The sequence below is a fragment of the Lepidothrix coronata genome, unplaced genomic scaffold (assembly GCF_001604755.1).
Source record: "Lepidothrix coronata isolate B3197 unplaced genomic scaffold, Lepidothrix_coronata-1.0 Scaffold67, whole genome shotgun sequence".
In the NCBI taxonomy this organism is placed as follows: domain Eukaryota; kingdom Metazoa; phylum Chordata; class Aves; order Passeriformes; family Pipridae; genus Lepidothrix; species Lepidothrix coronata.
The window spans coordinates 230,787-252,875 of NW_016690247.1; the positions used below are offsets into that span (position 1 = coordinate 230,787).

Sequence of the window (22,089 nt, forward strand, 5' to 3'; positions counted from 1 at the left end):
CGCACCGGAGCTCCAGCCTCTACACATCTGTCAGCAGATCCTTGACACCAAGTAAACGCTCCATCCCTGTCTGCCATAACCCGGATCCCGACGCCAGTCCCTGCTCCGTCACTGATCCACACGAGCTACTTCGTTCTTCCAGCTCCCGCTGCCAGACTGGACCCTGCAGCCAAACCCATTTAGAGGGTGCCGGTGGTGCTGGACTCCTGCCAGTGTAATCGCTCCATTTGCCACAGGGTTTGCTATTTTAGGCTTAATTCTTTTTCTGGAAACAGTATCAAGAGAGTTGGGAGGCCGTATGTGACTAATTTCAAAAAGTTGCTGCTGAACCTGGAAACTTCATTCAAACGTGCTGTTATGTCTGGAGTAAGGTGGTTTTTTGTGCACAAGGGGGACATCATGAAATCACTCTTTCCATGGTTAGGAAACCTGTGATCCCTTTTCCTTTTCCCCCAAGTGCTGTCTGAGTTTTTGCCTTGGTGTTGAACTTGCTGTGATATTGTGCCCATACCTTTTTTTTTGCCTTCAAGAAACTGTGAAAAGTAAAAAATATGAAAATCTCAGAGAGAATTCTTTGTTTTTTAAAGAAAAGATTTGATACTGCTATTTTTTTCGTTTGCCTTTTTCTGTAAGGACAGAAAAATGTCGAAGTGGCGTAATAGAAATAGTCTCAGTTAAAAGACTTGATTAAAAGTTGAATAAGCTTCTGGAACTACACTCCTTGGTGTTGATGTACTTATAAATTCTAAACTTTGCACATCATAGATTCCTTTTTTGTTCTTTGAAAGGATTTTTGGGTTTTGCCTGCTACACAAGGTCTTAATTTACTGTTGAAGCAGCGGTTGTCTAAAAAAGAGTGACTTTGTGGAAAGGATTATGGCTTTGCATGTGAAATAAAAAACTTTTTTACCCAGCACAAGAAACAACTTTATCAAATCAGTGAAATTAAGGTTATTTTCTCACTTGTTGTTTAGTCTTTAAAACTGTGAATAGACTGTTGAAACTTGTAAATCTTTTTTGGTTTTCAGTGCATCTGCTTGTTTTTACCTCCCATATATTTTCTTGAAGACATGAGATGTTGGATGTTGATTCTCTTTAGGAGTCTTTAGTCCCAAAATGTGATGCAGGGAAAGGTGTGCTCATGCCTTAGTTGGGGTGGTAGAAATGACAACTTCTTCATCTCACACTGGAATTTAACTCCACCAGTGTCCTACTGGCTTGTGTTTCAGCAGCAGCTGAAACCTCCTGTCAAAGTTGTGCCTTTGTCTTCTTAGAGAGGCTTTTTCTATTCTTTTGGGGGTGGATCTGGACCTGCTCTTACTGTACTAAATCTGCTGGTATCACAGAGTCACCCAGTTTCTTTGGCTTAATTTTAGACAGTAAATTAAAGCTGAAACTCACTGTAAGCTGCCACATGTAGAGGAGGGAGTGAGAACTTCACGTAGTTTCAACTCTCTTCCTTTTTGTGTGAGAGTTTTTCCTAAAATTGAAATTGCCTTTGACAAAGTTACAGCCTACAACACACAGCACAGCTTTTCCAGGCGTACTGTTGTCGTGACCGGTATATTTTCCTAAGGGAGGCAAAGATTCCGTATGGCTGTGTCGTCTCAGCCAGCTGTGTAGTCTTCAGGTGGCTGAGGATGAGGGAGTCGTTTGACTCGATGGTGTCAAATGTGCAAACCAAACTTTCTCCTTTGCTTGGTGAACTGAAGGATCCTGTCTGCTATTGAAAAGTGAAACTTTGTGTTCAGCAGTGGTTCTCTTACTGATTCTGCACTTCAATGGGATTTTGGGAACTTATTTTTTCTTGTCTTGAAGTTTTTCACTTTCACAGAATCATCGTGTGTGCTCGTACGTGTGTAGTGGTGTGTTGTAACATATAGAAAGAGTACAGAGGAACAGCCAAACCTTTCTGACTTCCAGGAAAGTTCTTTTTTTCACAATTTGTACCCCCTCCTTCACTGCTATCACCACCACTCTGCCTCTGTTTCACAGAAGGGTGGGAAAGACATACAAATGTTTTAACTGTGTAAGAGAAAATATATCTTACATTATCATATGATGCTCTTTTGCCCACTTAGAACTGTGTAGGAGGGAAAGATTTCTCCGGTTCAGAAATCAGTCTTTCCGAACACTTCTAGCTTTCCAGAAATTTTGGGGATTGAGCTGATGAACACAGTAAACTTCTAACTGCTAAATTGACTTTGCAAACATAGACAGTTCTAACTAATGAGGAACTTTACATGCCTGATGGAAGTCTTGTTCGTGTCAGCTAAGCATGTACTGACAACAGCTTTACAGAACTTGTAAGACTTGTCAAAATTCTGGGGTGTTTTGCCTCCCCTAATTTTTTTGTCACATTTAAGCGAAATACTTGGTCATATTTGTAGTGATGGAATTTCTTAATACTCAGCCTACCAGAAAATATTACTAAATCTGAAAATGAAGAAAAGTCAGCCTCCAGTGTCTTATTTTTGGTAAGTTATGAACTAGAAAAAAGTAGCTGGTGGAAAATATTACGTAGTTGTAGCTGTAGTGGCTGTGGGTAGGGATCTGTTCCATGCATTGTCCAATTAATTTGTTTTAGTATCATGCATCCTTTCTGATGTACTCACAAAGCAGCCCACTAGGATGTAAAGTATCTCTTACCCTATTGACTAGGGAAGTGCAGCACTTTGAACTCAGTGCAAGGCTTTTTTTGTTGTGTTTTTTTTCCCTCACACTTAAACATTTCATTATATGTTTTATACTATAAAAATTGGAAAAAGACAGACCTGAATACATCAACCCCAGCTGGACTGAACTTGAGTATCTCATGTCTTACACCAGAGCTGTAATTTGTTGGTACACAGTCCCCTTTGGTAGCCATTTCTAAGAATTAGTGCTTTGAAGAGACTTTTCAGTACTGGCCAGGAAGTGGTTTTTTAAATCCTCAAGGCTGAGGTGGTGTCTGTAGTTTTATATAATCAGGACTGAATTAATAGGTAGCATCTTTTTATGTGTTTTGTGAGCACCACAGGTTAGTGCAATTCACTTCAACTTCTCCATTTTAATTTGGTTTGCTTTTACTGTTCTCTTTTCGGAGTAAACTTAGTGCTTTTAAATACAGAGTTTTAGAATGAGAATCCTGCTTTTTAGCTTTGCTGCAGCTGTGAAGACCTGTGGTACCTGGTGCCCAGGTTTCAAGGAAGAGAAGTTTTGTTTTTTTTTAACTGTATGACTTCACAAAACTGGACACAGCCAAGGTGGAAGCAAAACATTGATTTAAATGGGAAAGTACTGTGGATAATGACATAATCAAATCAGTCCAAAGTTTGCTTTGAGTTTTTCTCCTTTGCTGCCATCAGTGTTGTCTTTTGAATTGGGTTCTCATTGAGCTGTCCACAGTGCTACCGAATTCTATTACTATTTGGATTGTGAAATGGATTTATTTAATTTTTTTAATCACAGGTGTGGTGAGAGTCATTCATTCCCTCCTGCTGTAATTTTTATCCTGTTCTATTTTTTTTTTTCTTTGTAGCGCTGCTCAGTTGTGTTTTGTCTTTGTATTCCGTCTCCAAGTGGAGTTGTTGTGGCGCAGGTCCCAGTGTTAATATATGTATGCCATGATAGCTCTGGAGTTGAGAATGCCTCTGTCTTTGAGGGAAGTGTTGAAATGTTTAACTTTTCAGAGATACAAGATACCTCCAGACATTTGCAGTTTTGGGCTCCACAGTCTTTCCCAACAACCTGATTTTGTTCCCTTGTACAAGCTGCTTTATAATCAGAAGGTGGAGGAGATGCTTAATTTTAACTCTTACACCTGTGTGAAGAGTTAAATTCCATAGCACAAAATTCCATAAGATATGTGTAATTCTTAAGACTGTGTGTTTAAACAGGTAGAATTTTATATCTCATTGTGCCACTTCAACCTGTGCTGGGTGTGACTGAAACAAGGGGTCTTTTGAGGAATAACCTAATCTGAGCATGTCATCTTGGGAAGCTTGAAAATGTACTTCTGAAACTGTATGTCTAGACAATGAAATGGATGATCATGTATATATAGTCTAGAAAAAAAGTAACTGTTCTGTGCCCAGACCAGGAGGTGACTTGGCAGTGTCAGGTACCATGGGTACCTGTTTGAGTTCCTCATGTCATAGAGTGGAGCACTGCAAATTCTGTCTCAGTGATGCTTTTTTTGTGTTCCTAGTTCAGTCATGGAATTTACATTGGAGCTTGTTAATGTGAGAAAATAATGAAATTTAAATTTTAATTTAGTAGTAGGAAGTGTGTGTGGATGTGCTAATTTAGATTTATTTTAAATAAGCCAATTTTAGAAGAATTCCCAAGAGGGGAGGTTTCACTGGGTGAGCTAGATCAATCTAAAAATTGTTTGAAGTTAAACTTGTCATGTAGATGAATAAGGCTTTAAAACATAATTATTACTCGTTATATACCTTCTGAAACTTGTTTAGCAAGTGTTTGCTATTAAAGGTCTGTTCACACAGGGGGGGTGAGTTCCTGTCTAAATATTGCTGTGTCCTTGGCTTTGCTTATCCTCTGATTATGAACTTATTTCATTGTCCTTTCATGCAGCTTGTGGTTTGCAGTGAATGCTCCCTTTCTACTCTTTTTTTTACCACTTTCTCTGCTGGTTGTGCTCTCTTATCCCATTATACTCTGTAGTTTCTGAAATCCTCGTGGAGGACAAGACTTTGGGAGGGCAGGGGTTTTCTCGTTTGTGGTTTTTAACTGCCAGTGAAACATAAGGTTTCTTAAATAATAGTACTTGTCAGCTTCAGCTCTGCTGACTTAGACACTTCTGTTGAGAGACATGGGTTTAAAAAGAAACCCCAAAAAACCACCAACCCTCCAAACCACAAACAAAACAAAAATAAAATAGAGAAGAACCCCAAGCTGAGGTAGAAATGACAATACAAGAGAATGAATGTCTCAGTGAACAAGTGTGTTTCACTTGGGGAAGAGCTTCAGTGTTTAATGAGGGAATGCTTAGGAATAACTTGTAGGGATTCAGAATATTTGCATAAGGGTGTGTTGTGTAAAATGTCAGAGCTTCTTCCAGAAGGAGGAAACTTCCCACCAGGGCAAGGAAATGAAGGTTTGTTGTTTGGGTCTCCTTATGTGATCAGAATACAGTAGTGGTGGGTTTTTTTCCTAATTGCTTGGCTTGCAAATCCCCTTTAAAATCAGACTTCATGGAGGCCTCTCTGTAGCAAACTTGTGACTTTCTTTACCTTTCATAGCTGAGTTTTATTTTGTATCAACTAATATGAGAACTTCTGTTGCTTACAAGAAGCAGGTGGAGGAAAAAACCCTGAGATGTAATAGGAAAAAAAATTCTGATGGGGGACTTCTGCTGCCAGCCTACACTCTGTCATATCTCAGTTATTCCAGTATTGTGAACCTGCATTTTACACTCTTTGCAGTGATGCTGGAAACCACAGCCCTATCTCTGGAAACCGCATTAGATACCATTGGATGTCAAAGATGCTCCTACAGCTGCTTTCACTATCTAAAATGATAAAATAAAACATAACCTCAGCTCTTAGCTGGGAATTTTTCTTCTGAGACTAAACCACGAGAGTGTTCCTGTTTTTGTAGATTAATCCAGTGTGGCTATGGGAAAAGATTTCTTTTTTCTCAAGGAAGGCATGGCTACTTCTGAGTTATAGCTCAGCAGCTGAGTTTTGTATATTTTTTTTAGGAATGAAGACAATTTTTATTTTTAGGTTTGACACAAAAACAGTGTCAGCCAAAGTCTGTGCGGGTATGAATGTGCTTGCAAAGGTACAGCACAAAATAAAGCCATCCTGCCTTATTTCTCTAATTAGCCAAGGACAAATCACTTCTGTGTTTCATTAAGTTGTATACAATGTGAATACCACAGGCAGCATGGATCTGGGGCCTCTGTGGCACCAGATCCCAGCTGGTGAGGCACAGCACACTGGAAAGACATGCCAGTGGCCAGTGAGTAAAGCCCGAGCCATTAGGGCTCGTTAAGTTTCGTGGATGTTGTGGTCCTGTGGGCACTAATGTCTCTAATGACACAGAGGGCCGGAGGAGAGACACGGAATGTAATGGCAAGGGAAGGGAAGGGAAAGGGAAAGTGTTGGTGGACAGGCTGGGGGAGCAACTTTGTGCTCTGGTTCAGGTGACTTAATCTATCCAGCGCCTGCTCGTGAGCTGCAATGCGGAGACCAGTTCTTACAGTTTCTGAGGAAAAAAATAATCCATGAAAGACTGAGATCTGGAGGTGTGGAGGTGATGGAGTGTCACAGTGAGCTGTACAGTTCCAGTGGTGTTATGTGATGGCAGTTTGTGTGTGCAGAAGGTGTTGAAGTGCTTAATGGGGGGGTTGTGGCCACGGACCCCTCGCTGAGCTCAGCTCTGCACCTGGAGGAGCTGGAATGACTGTGCTCCTGGGGACTGAATGCAAGTGCTTGTTTGTCTCACCTTCACACCAACTAGATGGATGGAAACTCCAGTCTGTGTGTTAAAGTTAAATTATTGGGAGAGTCAGTCCTGATGTATGAAGAAGTTGTGCTTTACCAGCTTGAAAAAAGTAAAGACAGTGGGGGGTGGGTTAGACTGTTTCTGACAGACCTGTGCAGTTGCAAGTGTCAGGTAATATAGAAGGAGGGGGAGCCACACTTCTTTCGTAACCTAAATGCAGCATTTCAGCAAACAAGGGATAAGCAAAAAGTGTAATGTGGGATGATGAATACATAATTTCTGGTCTTACCTTCTGTAGGGGGAGAAGCAGCCTGAAGGGAGTAATAGGGGCCAGTGGGTGGGTTATTTTTATTCCCCTCCCCCCCCAAAGATATGTTTATTCACTTTGGGCCTTTTGGAGTGGCAAAGAAGAGAGATTGTACTGAATGGAGGCATTGCTCTTTATGAATGCAGAAAATACCATTATATTCTGTATTTCAAATTGTTAGAAAAGACATCTGGAATTAGTTCGTTTTCTAAGGCGTGGAAAAGAGAATGAATCATTATGGTCGAGTGTGTTAAACAGCACTAAGAATGTTCTCCATTTCCCCCTTCATGGAGTAGAGGTTTGTCTGGAGATGGAGTTATTTCGTACTTTGAATTCACATTTAGCTTTAAACTGGGTTGCTGACTTGTGGGGGAGATGTAAGCATCCCTCCATTGTTTGCATAGGGCTTGCTGTTTGGAGGACTTAATTCAAGTTGCAGCTTGTAATTAAAAGCATTTCCCTGCGTCCCTTCAGAAGGACTGTGGTGGTACTTTGTCCAATTTCACATGCAGGGGTGGGTCGAGCCACCTGGATCTTTGACAGTAAGGGTGGAAGTTCTGCACTCTGGATGCTCTGTGGGCGCTCTCATGGTGCTCTGCTCTGCTCTTCCCACTTGCAGGTGGTGAGAACCAGCTTGTTGGTGTTCAAAAATGTGAAGGCTGACTTTGAAGGTCGAGGCTGAAAGGGGAATGTGGGAGGAAACCACTTGGTGTCTTGTGCTGGTTGACATTGTCCAGAAGCAGCTTGTGGGCTGGAAAGAACCGTTCTTAGTTTCTCGCCCGCTGCTTTCTGCTGGAGCCTTGATCTCTTCCTCTTTGGTTCCCTGGCCTTTTGTTCTTAGTCTTTCACATATTCTTCTTTGAAATGTGGCCCTAACTCACAAAGCAAACTGGATTGATGTCTTGTTTCTCCCTTTGATCTGTGGCTGCAGCACCCGCTCGCACTGCTGGTGTCTGGGAGTGATTCCGGTCTCAGTGGATCATATCACTTCTGGCACCGTGAAGAGATCACACCTCTGTCTTACAGAGGTCAGAAAGGAACCAGAATAACCAAGGGAGCTGTAGATCTGTAACTGATTATTTATTCCAGACAAAATCATCATGGAATGGTTTGGGTTGGGAGGGTCCTTTAAAAATCATCCTGTCCAACCCGCCTGCCATGGGCAGGGACATCTCTCAGTAGATCAAAGGGTTGACTTGAGAGTTCACCTTGTTCAAATTCTTTTGCAGGAAGTGACAATTATTCAATAAAAATCATGTCTAGAGTATGTCTGCTGAACATAATGAGATTACAAGTTGAAGGCAATGCTGTTTATCTGACACTTCTACTGTTTGTTAAGGTATTTAATTTCATACTCCAATGCTAAGAAATTGGAAGCAGTCTGGCAGAGTGGGATCTAATGTCTCAGTAGTCATACAAGGGACTTAAAATATGACCAAATGGGAGGACAGCTCCTTCATGTTTGCTCATCAGTGTTGAATCAGCCTTTGTTCTCATAGCTCACCTCAGCACATGCAATGTACTGTTGCTAGGAACTGTGGAAGCTGCTCACTGAGAGGCCAGAAGAACCTTAGAGAGGGTTTTATCGAAATTGATAACTGAAGATCTGATCACATCATCTCCTCTGCTCTGCTTGTGGTTTGTTGAATTATTGGGGATTAACAGATAAGTCTATAACCTTTTTTTCTTGTGTATTATCTAGTCAAAAAGTGTTACAGCTTGACTGAAGAACTTCTAGTGTCCGTACTCTAGAACATCCTTAATGAGCAGCAGACAGACCTACAGGGTCCATATAGATTTCTCTGCCCCCATAATATCAAAGAACTATGAGCTGCAGCTTTGAGTTTTCCTTATCTCATGGAAGACACTGCCAGCCTCCCTCCTATCATTCCCTAACGGTTCTTAACAGAAAGCTGGTGTGAAAGTTGAACTTTTTACAAAACCCAGACTGTCAGGAAACTTGAAGACAGAAACTTGAGGACCGTTTAGTTGGGTCCTAAAAAGAAAAGGTTGAACTCCATGTATTCCTTTATTGCCCTGACTATGTATGTGTAAATAAAATACATAAAACCTCTGTGCAGCTCCTGTTAAGGATTTGTATTGGATGTTTTCCACATTCTTTCTAAATTCCCTCTGTTACTGGTAGTTGAATAACTATTTCAGGAAGATAGAGCCAGACTTGTGGCAGGTGCACCAGAACAGGGCAGAAGCTGGAGCACAGGAAACTCCAGTTGAATAGAAGGCAAGTTTATTTTACCACGGGGGTGGAACAGGTTGTAAGAGGAGATGTGGAAACTCCGTCCTTTAAGATATTCAAAACTTGACTGGACTAGTCAGCCTGGTCCCTTCCAACCTACGTTATTCACTGTTCTTGATGCTCAGTTCTTCTGGAGCAGCTGCTGGAGGCTCTTCCTTTGCCAGTCTTGGTTCTTTTTAATCTGATCACGATGAACACGTCTGTCATTTTGTTATTTCCTGCAGTTCTGGAGGCAAAATAGGTGATGACTACTAGTTGAGGACAAGTTATTAAACCCCTTTTTTTGCCCAAGGATCAATACCTTCTCTCTGGGTCTGTGTGGTGGCATCAGTGACTGACCTGGAGGCAGCAATGAATGTGCATGATGGTGGTACCTGAAAACACCCGTAGCGATGATCCAGAAACCTTAACTGAAAGTGATGCTTCCAAATAAGGCTTCTTTCCTTCCTTCCTCCACCTTACTTTTGCTTAGAGACTGTATTTTTGAAAAATGGGTTTAGAGAGTCTGCCTTTTGATAGACATAGGTTGGGTTAGCCCAGTGCTAAAACATACTGTGAGTTGTGAAAGCATCACCTGATTATTAAATATGAGTTAGGACTTGCCACACAAGGAAACTTATTGATATAATTGCACTGGTGTAATTATGCTCAGACGATTTCCTGTGTCGACAAGCCCTTCAATGCAACTGCTTTGGCCCCTTCTTGTTCAGTAACTCATTAGGCCTCTGACTGCACATTAAAATTGCATAATTCTCAGCTAAAAAATCTTCAGCCTGCACGTTTAACGCACTGGCAGCGCTTCCAGCGTGCTGGGCAGACCAGCAGTTGAGCTTTAAAAAATGATGAAGAGTGAAGGACAAAAGAAATGAACTCTCCCAGTCTGGGGAATGGCTGTGGAGCAAACGGTCCTGAAAAATATCATTACATAATTGTGTGGATTTTGGAGTAGACACGGCTCATCCAAGTGTGTGGCTCATTCACACCTTTTATAGACTTGGAGTGTCTTGGCCTGTCTGCTCCTTGAGTCACCCTTATCTCTGATTTTGATCCCCAGCAATGGCTGGAGTAGGAGCACACACACAGCCAGCTTTGGGTTTGCAATAGCTTCCAATTAGCAGGGGTTTTTTTGTTTTTTTTTTTTACTAAAACCACATTTCTGTGATTGCTCAGTGTTCTTCTACAGCTGCCTTTCCCCCACCACTCTCTTTTGACAGAATTTTGTTGGATTATTATTTTTATTTGATAAAACTGCCACAAGAGTGTTACTTTTCTAATATCTCTCTTTGCTAGGTTTCCTTTTTTTTTTTTTTTTGGTAGAAATTGCTGGTTTTAAGATTGATAACTATGAACATTTAGTTTATGGAAATAGGATGAATTATAATGGGAAGTCTGTGTTTTTTCCTGATAAAAATAAGCCTAAAGGCAGGATACTGTCACCTCATTATTCCACACCCAGTTTACCTTAATTCACACTTGAAAATGGGGCTCTTGATGGTCTCAATCATCATATCAAGGCTGAAATGTTCTCATTATTCATTGTATGGTCTAGGAAATGAATGAGGAGCTTCCAATACTTTATCCCATGGATGTTCCAGTTTATTAGTCTTTCATCTTTTTTTCTAGTTCCTTCTTTCCTTGACAGCACTTTAAAAGTAGAATCCAGGAATGCAGGTAGATTTTCCAGCGCTTTGGGATACTGTCTCTCCCAAAGCATCATCTGTGTTCATGATGGTGTCTCCATGTGCATTGGGATGTGAATTTTGGCAGGTTTCCTGGGGCAGGGCATCAATTCGAGCTCTGATGTCCAGTGGCATCCTCTGTAACACACCTCACCATGCTGCAAAAGCTTCCCAGTAGGAACCTTTGCACTAAGGAAAGCGTTCCTGTGTCCATACAGCTTCTGTCACGTTGAAAAGTGAGTGATGGGAATTCTGCAGGAGTGCTTGGACAGGGAGTTGGGGCAGCTGAATCACTTTGAACGTTGCAATTGCATCTCATGATCAAGGCTCAAGGCTTCTATCATGTTTTGATACAAGGTGGAGCCTTATCCCTCTGTTCTGTCAGCACCAAATTCATTCTGTAATGCTACACTTCACAGCTGGTTGCTGTAGTAATTTTAACACAAGGTAGTTTGGGTTTGCATTCTTAATTTGAGGCAGTAGTCCAAAAAGTGAATTCAGATCAATGGCTGTATTATTTAGCTTTTTTTCCCCTGGAGTTCAATTCCCACCCCTCAGCTCTGTGGTTAACACACATGTCTCTGTTTGAGGCGGCAGAAATGTAGGCTGAGTGCTTATCGGGTCAGTGCTGCTGTTTAATAAACAGTACTTATCTCCTTGAAGCAACACCCTGCCCTAAATAAGTTTGCCTTGGGAGTTGAGCCAGAAATAGCTTCCTTTTTTTTAAAAAATTTTTTTCTTTAATTGGATGGTAAAAACCAAATCATTGAAAAACTGTTTCAAACGAAAATGCAGGTGGCAGTGGTGCTGCTTTCTGAACAGCTTGGTGCTTTTTTTCCCCCTCCATGAGTCATGCAGGTTGTAAAACTGTGTTCACAGTGTTCACATCTTTCCCCAGGAGTTGTGCCTCTCTCAGCATTTCATCCTATTCTCAAAACTGAGTCTGTGCCCTCTCTTTTATTCACTGAAATGCCAGTGGAGGGATGTGGTGATGTTGTTTGGTGATGACCAACATGTCTCTGTGTTGGTCCCTGAACAATTACAGATATGACTCCACTGTGCCCCTGTGAAGCAAAACCCAATCCCATTTTAATACAGAGGGAGGAGGGTCTATTGCTTAATTACAAAATTACTTTAATTGGCAGCATAAATAGCTTGTTGGGGGTGTATGTCCCCTTCCATGATGCTTGTCTTTGTACTTCCAATTCCTAAGTTTAATTTTTTTTTTTTTATTTCTGAAATCTAGTCATGATGTAGCACAAAAAAAGGAAGGGCAGCGAAATTAGGATGTGGAACTCAATACAGAAATGTTAGAAGGCCTAAAAATAAACAGGAAAGAGAAGGGAATTGCTCAATATTGACAGCAGTTGGCCAGGTAATAGTGGTAAGGACATGCCTGGAATGCAGAATGTGGGTAACAAGCATTGGAAATGTTAAAATACAAATTCCAGGAGCCTGAGTGGAAAATTAAAATATTTTTGAATGGATGGTGTTATGGGGATCATGGAAATACACCAAAAAATCACAGAATAACGTTAATGATTAGGACATGATTTTCAAATGGGGACGTTCCGTTAGGGGAAGATGAAAATAAAAATATGTGCAGTGATGAGCTGTAAAGAATTCAGCAACAGAATGGCTGGGATCATATGTGGGAGACAGATTTCTTTGGGAAAAAGATGGTGAACGAGATTCTGGAGGCGTAGAGACAGGTGCTTGGTGCACATCCTCCTGATCGGATTTGGGGGTGGATCATGGAAACCTTTGGCATATTGCAAGTGTAAACATTTGTGGGAGTATTTTTTCTGTTATTTCCAGCTGTAGTGATAATGCTATAAATAACTTTGTTAGGTGTCTTACCCACAGCAGAGGATACTTTTCCACCTAATGACACAGAAACTGTGAATTTGCCACACCAAACGAGGGGATGTGGTGACCGCGGGGCCACCTGAGTGAGTTAATCACCTTCAGAAAAATATGAAGGAAGTAGAGGGCCTGTAAGTGATGGGAAAAAGTGAAAAGTCACGTCTGAGAAGTCAAGATGTGCGGGAATTAAGAAAAAAAGTTGCCAAAGGTTGAGCAGAACTAGTGAGCTGAGTATTTTGTCTTTCCTTCAGGGTTGGAAGTGGCCAAGGTCAGATGCAGAGGCAGATGTGCTGCTCCTGGCAGGACTGGGTCACAGATAACAGTGGAGCTGAGGTGACACTTTGCTCCATTTCTCAGGGCAGGTGTTGGCACTGCAAAGGCAACTTGGATGGTTAATGTTAAAGTGAGAATTGCTGTATTGCTATTGAAGGCAAAACTGAAGTTTTAAGTCATGGAAATGCAGATCTTCAGCAACAAGTGTCTTTAAATGTTTTGATGGAGTTAGTGTTGGAGAATCACAGGCTTTAATGGCAATGTTTATAAAAGAGAGGGGAAAAAGCAAATGGAATTTTGGTGGCACGACATTAAAAGGGTGGATGCCTCAGAATATGTTTGGGAGACAAGATCTGAAGCAGGATTTAAAAAAAATAATAATTTAACAAATCTGCCTAGCATGTTCCCAATATCAAACCAAGTTATCTGGATTCTGATGAAATATTTAGTATGTGGGGAAATTGGTGCTGAAAGTCAGGTTAGTAGGACGGTAAAAGTAAGGCGATATTGATGAGTGGGGAAATAGGCCATGGGGAGTCTTGAAAGGTAAAGTGGGGAAATGATGCTACTAATGATGGGAATGGTCTTATTTCATTAACAAGCTTTGCATAAATGTTAGGAATAAGTACGTGAAACTTCACCGTGGAGTATAGGAGGCATTGTCAGGTTTATGAGAAGAGACTAACAGAAGTAGTTTAGTCTAGAATTAAGTATTAAATGGGAATTTGGTTTAAATCTAAAAATGCAGTCAGGAGTGCTCAATCTGAAGAAACAGAGAGTATAACCTGCCAATGAATAAATAAAAGTAGAAGGATGTTTATGAGCATTGAAGCATCACAGTTCTGGAACAGCTTTCCAGTAGGGAAAGCAAGGGTGGAAAAGTGGTGAGTGATCTGTTAATGAAGGGATGTGTGTTGTTTCTGGTGCTAGCAGAGAACTGAGTTTGATAATCCCAGGAAACCACACCTGGCTTCTTACATAAGTAATGAGAAGCCTCCTGGGTTACTTCACATGCGAAGGTTTTGCTGCAAGTTGTTATTGCTCCAGAGCACAGAACACCTGAGTACTGAGGCTGAAGTTTTCAGTACCTGAGTTGGTACCTCACACACTTCTCTGTGGATTTTAATGGAATTTCCTAGATTGAAACAATGACAAGCAGCTATTGTGCTTCTGCTTCACGTTGTCTGATCTATGTCTGATGTTTGAGCTCAAGAATTCAGTACAGCAGCAACAGAGTATTTGCTCTGTGTAAAGGAAGCAGTAGGATATAGTTAATTCTAATACATAGTGTTTTCCAGAGAGCTGCAGCGTGGAGGAAAGTGGTGGAAACTCCATTTTATAGGTGTTTGCTTAAATAAAGATGTTTAAGTGATTTGTTTTGAAACCAGGGTTCTTCCCTATAAGGAAGATCTTGGTTCTCACTTTCTCAGCAGTGCCCACTTGGACTATGACATTCCCACCTACCTGACTTGTAGTATAGGAAAATGCAACTGATTTTAAGATTCTGTTCAGTAATCAGGGCTAGGAAATACAGCAAATGGTGAACAAGCATGGGAAGAAGATAGAAGTCATGGACTCCTGATAGCAGGGTCTTTTGATTATTTGTATTTTTTATGCTTTTGATTGTTTAAAAAAAGCTACCAGTTGAAATGTGCTGTGATTCATTGTCAGATAGCCATTGGTAAATTTGTTGAGCTGTCAGTTTGATACAGCTGATGGCTAAGCTGTGCTTTCTCTCTGTTTCAGTGCTCACACCTCCTCCACCGTTGCCACCACCAATACAGGGATATGCCTTTAAACCACCTCCTCGACCAGATTTTGGCACTTCCGGGAGAACAATCAAACTGCAGGCCAACTTCTTTGAAATGGACATTCCTAAAATAGATATCTACCATTATGAGTTGGATATAAAGCCAGAAAAATGCCCTAGAAGAGTTAACAGGTAATACTGTGCTTTGCTTTTCCTCAGTTTATTTACAGTCTTGTTTTCCTTTGAAAATGCTGGACCCATGTGCTTTCCCCGATGGCTGAGTGGATGTGTCTGGCTTTAGCCACTGGTTGTATTGATCACTTCCAACTTTGCATATCCATCCGTGGGCTCTTTTTTTCCCTCCAAGTCTTTATTTGGATTGAATTCATCAGCATCTTAAGATGCTGCTGATCAAAGCCACTGGTGACAGATGGATAAACTGTACTAGCTCTAGTGGAGCTGGGTCAGTATGAGCCAACTTTTTAAATATGATTTAGTATTGCTTGTTTAAATATTGAAGTGCAATTGATGAGTCCTTCAGCAGGGAGTTGGTGTAGCCAGCTTGTTTTCCCACCTTTCCCTACTCCCAAAGGAAGGAAAAACCCATTTGTTTGTGCTGCTGTGAGAGGATCGTAGAGGTACTAAATTAGGTAAGAAATTATCCTCCATCAGTAGATTCTATATAAGGGAAAGCTGTGCTCCTGAAACAGATAGCAAGGTGGCCGAGGAAACAAGCAGGCAGGTCTTGCACTTGGCATGTGTGCCTTGTTAGTCAGAGTGTGCAGCTTCATTGACTTGAAAAAGAGCAGCGTTGCCAGAAGTGAAACTTGAGAATGAGATTTGGCACTGACTGGAAAACCACAAGTGTCATCATCATAACTACCTACATGTCAGCTGTAGAGGATCAGAATGGCTTGTTTATATATTCAAGAGCAAAACCTTTCCTTGTTAAAAAAGGTCACATGGGTGGAATATGAAATCATGAAAATGAACGAAGTGTGGAGTCAAAAAAGCCACCTGAAAGCCACGGTTTTCTTAACGTGATTTAATAAACCTGAGGGCATTCTCTGTTGTTATTCTGAGGAGTTGGTGATGATAGTGTTTTCATAAAACAGCATCACTCTGCTTTGCTGTCCTTTTTTTTTTTTCCCTGTGGTGATCTGTTATAAATTTAATTTTTCAAGTAGTTGAGAACTGAGTTTAGTTTTAAAAGCAAAGACTGTTGTTAAATTTGTTAAGCTGAACTCTCTTCTTGCCCAAGGGCAAGTGCTGATTTCACCAACGTGCTCCTACTGCACGTTGGACCACTGAAAAACACTTTGAGCAGTCACTTTTTCACAGTGGGAGCCATGAGAGCTTTACTTTCATTAACTGATGTTCCTGCCACTGCTCCAGCCCTCACAACTGCTGCTGGCTGATCCACAATGATCCACATTGCCTCTGTAGCTCCTCTGGGAGCTGAGTGCTGCACGGCTTGTGCGTGTTGTAGTTCTGTGTGATCACTCTGTTGTGGTCCTGCATGTGGGTGCTTGCCAGTGGCAGAGAGCATAATTATTAAAGCAGTTTTTCCTCACTGAAAAGGCAGATTGTGTTCAGCAGCAAGTTTTCTCCACTGCCAGCTCTTGTCCTGCTCTGCTTTGTCAGGTTGGTCACTCCTCTGTTGTAACAGGAGTGGGGACAGATCTGCACAGATTAAATGCCCTTTGCAGTAAGCAGAGATGTCATAAATGCATTCAGCAGTGGTGTGGTGCACGTTTCTCAGTGCAGTATGGTAAGAATACAGATTGGATTCACTTACTGAACTGTATGTTTTATTTCTTCTGAGTTCTTACTGCTGTGTCTATTACCCTGTAATGTACCTGCACTCACCTGCCCCTACCTGGGTTGTTGTGAGCTGTGACCTTTCAGTCCTATGTGTGTACTGGAATACATGGGATATGGGATATCTGTATATGGGATTATGCAGGATGCACGTGTAATCCAGTTCTAAATTATGCTTTTTTTCCAGCTGGCTTACATGTTTCTAGTATTTTGGTTATGTAATTCAGATGTATATTTTCAGTAAGTAGTTTTTTTGATTACTTTACATGTTGTAACCTCTAAAAAGGATAGAGGGAGATTTTTTTTTACTCTACTCCCTCATCTGTCCCAGCTTCATTCTTCAGTTTTACTCTAGGACTTACTCCAGCTCATGCTGTGGTCCTGCAGATCCCTGTAGGATGTGTAGTGTACGTGCAAGTTCCACACTAAGACATGAGCTGGAGCAGGACTGGGAAACACACAGCTGAGACAACGTGCTGCTGTGCCAAATTAATACAGTCTGGCTGCAATTCTTCATGGCAGAAAGGCCAGGTCTATTTGGGGAGTTGGACAGGCTGAGTGAGCAGTGTGAGTTTGGTTATACACTTTAATTCACGAGGACTCGTTCAGCATGGAGGATGAACTGTGGGTCCAGTTGCTGGCCCAGAGTTCTTGGTGTGCTTACAGGAGCTCAGTAGAACAGTAGTCTCAAAGGGCTGAAGTTGGTGAATTTGTAAATAACTCTTCTTTTAACTTCACATGGAGAAAATAACGTAGTTTTCATTGATATCTCCACCCACAGCTGAGAAGCTCAGTTGCTAAATGTGGATGTGGTTTGAAGCTTGAAAACATTAAGTGGAAGTGTTCATTTTTTTAAATAAAGCAGTTCACAGTCAGAAGAACTTGCTCAGAAAGAGAGTGGAGTTTCCATAGCTCAATCGTTAACTCAAGGTTGAAAAACACCTCCTTCCTCCCACCCTTCAAATTATCTACTTGTTCAGTCAGACACTGCAGACCTGAGGCAGATATTACTGGGTCAGGTTTGATTCATACTGCACAGGAAGTCATAAGAATTTCTTTCAGTGGTCACATCTTTTTTTAAGATACATCTTGGGACACAGCAAAGAAATTGCCAGTTAAAACAGTCTTAATTCTTTTCTTGAATGAGCTCAGAGTTTCATCTCAGGTTTTGCAGCACTCTCATACTTTGACTGTGTGCTGGGTTAATTCTCTTGCCAAGTGGAGGTGTATGAAGCACTCATCTGCAGCATCTCTGAGCTGGTGGTTGTCAGCAGTGCTGAAGGAACGGTGGTTTCCTTTCTCTGTTGTTTTAACCTCTTAATGCCCTTTTGCCCCAGGCTGTGTGTTCAGATTGCAGATTGCTGATGGATTTTGAATATCACACATGGCCTGAAGGATGTCTCTCTGGGACACTGGGACCAAAGACCTTTGGCATCAAAGGGTATTATTACTCCAGCTGACCTCCAATGGCTGCTGAACTGCTTTGCATGACCAGTGTGTAAACACTGTGGTTTGACAAGAACTGTGTGAGTGGTTTCCCCATTCATACAGACATGCAACCTAATTCCAGCCATGCTTAAATGAATATTTTTAATATGCACAGGTCCCGGTGAAAGGGCATATCCATCTCTGTTGGATGGATCCCAGTTTTTCTGGGGACATGAAAAAATTGAATTTAAAAGTTATCCTGGTGGTGCAATGGAAAAAGTTTGCATGTTGCTGTCATCAAGGAACTGTCATCATTACACTGAGGCTGTAAGGTGGGATAGTGATGTTTTTGAAAGCTGCTTAGTCTGCTGAGTTTTTGGTCTCTGGTCCTCTGCAGAAAGGGCTGTAGGACAGGGAAGCAGAAACCCCAGGAGATACCCAGCACCTCTTGTTTTGAGCGTGAGAAAGCACAAGCTTTCACTTCACCACTTTCATTAGATCACAGAAAAGAGGAAGGAAAGTTTAAACCTGAGAAAGCTAAAAATAGCAGTTTTAAGAAAACAGTATAGTCTAGGAAAAGATTGCATTAATTCAGAACAGTCAAACAAATCTTGCCTTTAATAGCCAAAAATGGACAATCCTTTCATTTACCTAATATCTGTATTGGTAAATATTAGTGTTAGTATTCATCTGCTACTTAACATTCAAAGTAAAACGTTGAATTAACTTAATCTTTTTGTATTTTCAGAGAAATAGTGGAGCATATGGTTCAGCACTTTAAAACCCAGATTTTTGGGGACCGCAAACCAGTGTTTGATGGAAGAAAAAACCTTTACACAGCTATGCCACTTCCCATCGGGAGAGATAAAGTAAGTTTTAAATAGAAAAGTTTCTAGTTGAAGATTTTAAGGTGGTATTTTCAGAGCCTGTCTAACAGCTGATAGAACAGATTGTTTCTGGAGTAGATGTCTCCTGCTGTTGTCCTCTGCTCAGGGTGTGGTTTGCCAGGACTTAAGGTGTTATTGCTGTTGGAGTGGTCACTCCCCCTTCCATCTCCCTTCTTTCTTCCCTCTCTTCCTCTCCTCTGGTGTGGTTTCTGCTGCATTGGTGAGCTGGATCAGCTGCCCCAGACACTGGACCAGCTCCAGACTGGCACTGGGGAGAAAGTGAGAACAGAGCTGAGTTTAGAGAGGACTGGGAACACCCTCCAGGCAACAGCAGCTGTTCTCTCACCTCGCTAATCTCATCAAGGCTCACTCTAAGCTTATTCTCTCTATCAGTAGCTGGAAGAAGCTCCTCCATCTCTCTGTTGCCTGTATAGAACCTCTTCCCTAATCCTTTATGACTGAGAGCCAAACTAATTTAAACTGCACAGGTTAAGACCTGCTATCTTAGCCCTGGGGCAGTTGGAGGGGACTGTTCTCTTTGCCAGCTCTCCGTGGGGCGGTGACCTCTTTGGGCTCTGGTTGGAGCTGCTCCAGTGCCCATTGACTGGTGAAGTAGAAGGGACTCTGTTGGAATATGCTAACACACAAGCCCTATAAAATAACTTAGCCTGGGCATCTGTGATCCGATACCAGTTTGAATTTTCCGTGGCCTTTTTATCATTAATTTTCATTCATTTTTCATTCCTGATGGTAGTACAGTAAGTCCCTTTTGCTATGGGTGCAAGGTGAGGCCTGCACAGTTACAGGGAAGGACTATCCTATCCCATAAGAGTTGATTAAAACCTCAAGAGACAAAAATAAAATGTAAGGGGTAAAGGGGAATACAGAAAAATGTAGAAACTGGGAACAGAGCTCAGGTCTTCTGAAATTCAGCAGCTCTAAAATAGTTCTTTGCTGTCCCATACTGTTTGCCTGTGCAGTGCTTGACATAGTTAATAGTTCTGCCTGAATCAAGCTCTTAATCTCATATGTGAAATTTTTATTCCCTCCCAATCTGTTTAAGTGAATGTCGTGCAGTAAAGGTCAATCTCTCCTCCAGTCTTAATTACTCTTCATTAACCAATAAGGTAATGTCTGGGTAAACTATAAAGGGCTCATTAAAAGTATTAGAGATTACTCTTTTTTTCCTCATCCAGGAAAAAAGTTCCCAATCTTGCCAGAGTGATGATCACATGGAATAGGTGGTCACTGAGGAGGTGTTTTTAGTGGAGGTTTAGTGGACAGTTCAGGTGGTTTCATCTGTGGCTCACATTTAGGCTCACTTTCAATAAACTCTTGGTTTTTTTACTGTTTCCCATGGGATACAGGACACTGTCAGTTGTTCTGCTCTACATGTATCAATGTTCCCCTGGAGGAAAGAGCTAATAGAGATAAACCTTGAGCCGTTTAAAATCGGACGTGGGGAAATTTAGCTTAATGCAGGAAATTTTTACATGGTGCTAAATTGGTTTAAGCATGATTTAAACCAGTGTGAAGCTTGTAGGTATTAGGACTTTGCTCCAGCATAATTAGATTAAGTTTCTTTGGTGGGGTTTTCTTTGTTCTGTACATAAAAAATGAGTAAGCTTGCTGCACATCTGATTACATTTAGGATCATATTGAAAAGATTCATGAACATACAGTGATTAATAGATGATCCTTAATCTAAGTGGAAGATCTTAACTTACTTGCAGTATGCATTGGTGGTGGAAGAACTGGTGCTAAACAGAGGGCTGACACCAAATTGCACTCTCTCCTCATCTCTTGTTGGTAGTGGTTGTTGTGGCCTGGGTTTTTTTGGTCCTTGCTGACAGCTCTGCTTCTTTTATAACTTTTTCTGTTTATATAAATACTCTTCTGCTTCGCTTTCCTGGTTATCAAACCTGTTTTCATTCTTTCCTTATTGTACCTTATTTTCACTCTTTAATTTCTTCATTTCTTTAGACCTTTCAGAACAAATATGGAATATGTAAATATTAACATGATATTTTCTTAGTTTTTACTTGTACACATTGAGAAGAAAGACAGTGTTAAAGTAGGAAGATATTTAATAGTCTCCTCTTTCCTCATATGTTCAAGCAGCAAACCCAGGTCACCTCCAACAGCAGCTTTGTACTCAATTCCTGCATTACTTATGTATCTCCCTAAAATGTCCCTCTGCAATTAAAAGCTAGAATTTAATTTTAATTGAACTTGAGAGTTCTCTCACCTAGCAAGATACAGGAACATCTGATAGATCTTAACCTACATCTTAATTAGTCTTTAATTAGAAAATCAGTAATTATGAATGAACCATTCAGAGCAGTTGGATACAGCAATCCTGCTGCTGTTCCCTTTTCCAGAAGGAAAATCTCAGTCCTGTCCATGGCCACAAACTCTTCTTTCTGTTTGAAGTCCTGCTGAGAGCTCTGTACATGACAGAAGCAGAGCTCTTTCCTACATCCATAGCTTGAGGTTTCCACACAAGGCTATGGGAGGTAGGCAACCAGATATTTGATTGGGAACTGTTCATCTGCTTTCCCCTGAATCCATGGGAAGGAAAAACTCTTGGATTAATAGAGGAAAGGTACTTTGTACGCTCAAAACACGACAAAATAATCATGTAATGTTGCCTATATTTTATACAGAAGAAAGAGTACTAAGAATTCCCCAAAAACACATGGTCAGGTTTAATTTTTATTATTTTTAAACAGTGCTATTATGATTTGTATTAGTAATTCAGACCACATCAGCTTCAAGACCTATTCTTTTTAAGAATGGCTTTAAAATTTTTCTACAGGCTTAATGATTTTTTTCATCCTGACAGTAAAATCTCTTTCATTTAGTTCCTTTAGCTGCAAAATTATGTTAACTGTCTTGCAGTTTAGCAGTGGGTCTAGCAGGTAGCAGGTTAGTGACTGAGACTGTAAATTTTTTTTTATTATTTGGGGATAGATTATAAATCTAACATTAAATTTTGCTGTAGAGTTTATCCCTAATAGTTATGGACATAGTAAAATTCCCATTTAAAATTACTTTCTTTTTGAAATTTTTCTTGTTATGTTTATTCTGTCAAACATAACTGTGTTCATTTGTCCTTAAAACTATAGGGTGGAATAAATAAAATACTACTGAAAGATATAGACTCTGATTACCAGTGCCTAAAAGTATATGTGAACTTGTGCATGAGGATTAAGGACACTTTTTTTTATATTTTTGTGGTGTTTTTTTTTTTTAAACTACACATAAACTTTCAGTAGTGTGTAAATGAAGTGAGATATTTAAGGGAAAAAAAAAACCAAACAGGAAAGTTGGATTTAAAACTTACTTATTTGAGCAGTGACTCTTAA

The 22,089-nt window shown here is 40.8% G+C and overlaps 1 protein-coding gene across 2 annotated transcripts in view; it reads left to right on the top strand.

Moving 5' to 3' along the window:
• The window catches only part of AGO2 (argonaute 2, RISC catalytic component), a 55,018-nt gene that overhangs the window by 2,273 nt on the left and 30,656 nt on the right, over positions 1 to 22,089 (top strand). For both annotated transcript variants that reach the window (XM_017818309.1, XM_017818310.1), the window contains exons 2-3: positions 14,582 to 14,777; positions 18,583 to 18,703. In XM_017818309.1, coding sequence (XP_017673798.1) covers positions 14,582 to 14,777; positions 18,583 to 18,703 — 317 coding nt within the window. The remainder of the gene's footprint in view (positions 1 to 14,581; positions 14,778 to 18,582; positions 18,704 to 22,089) is intronic.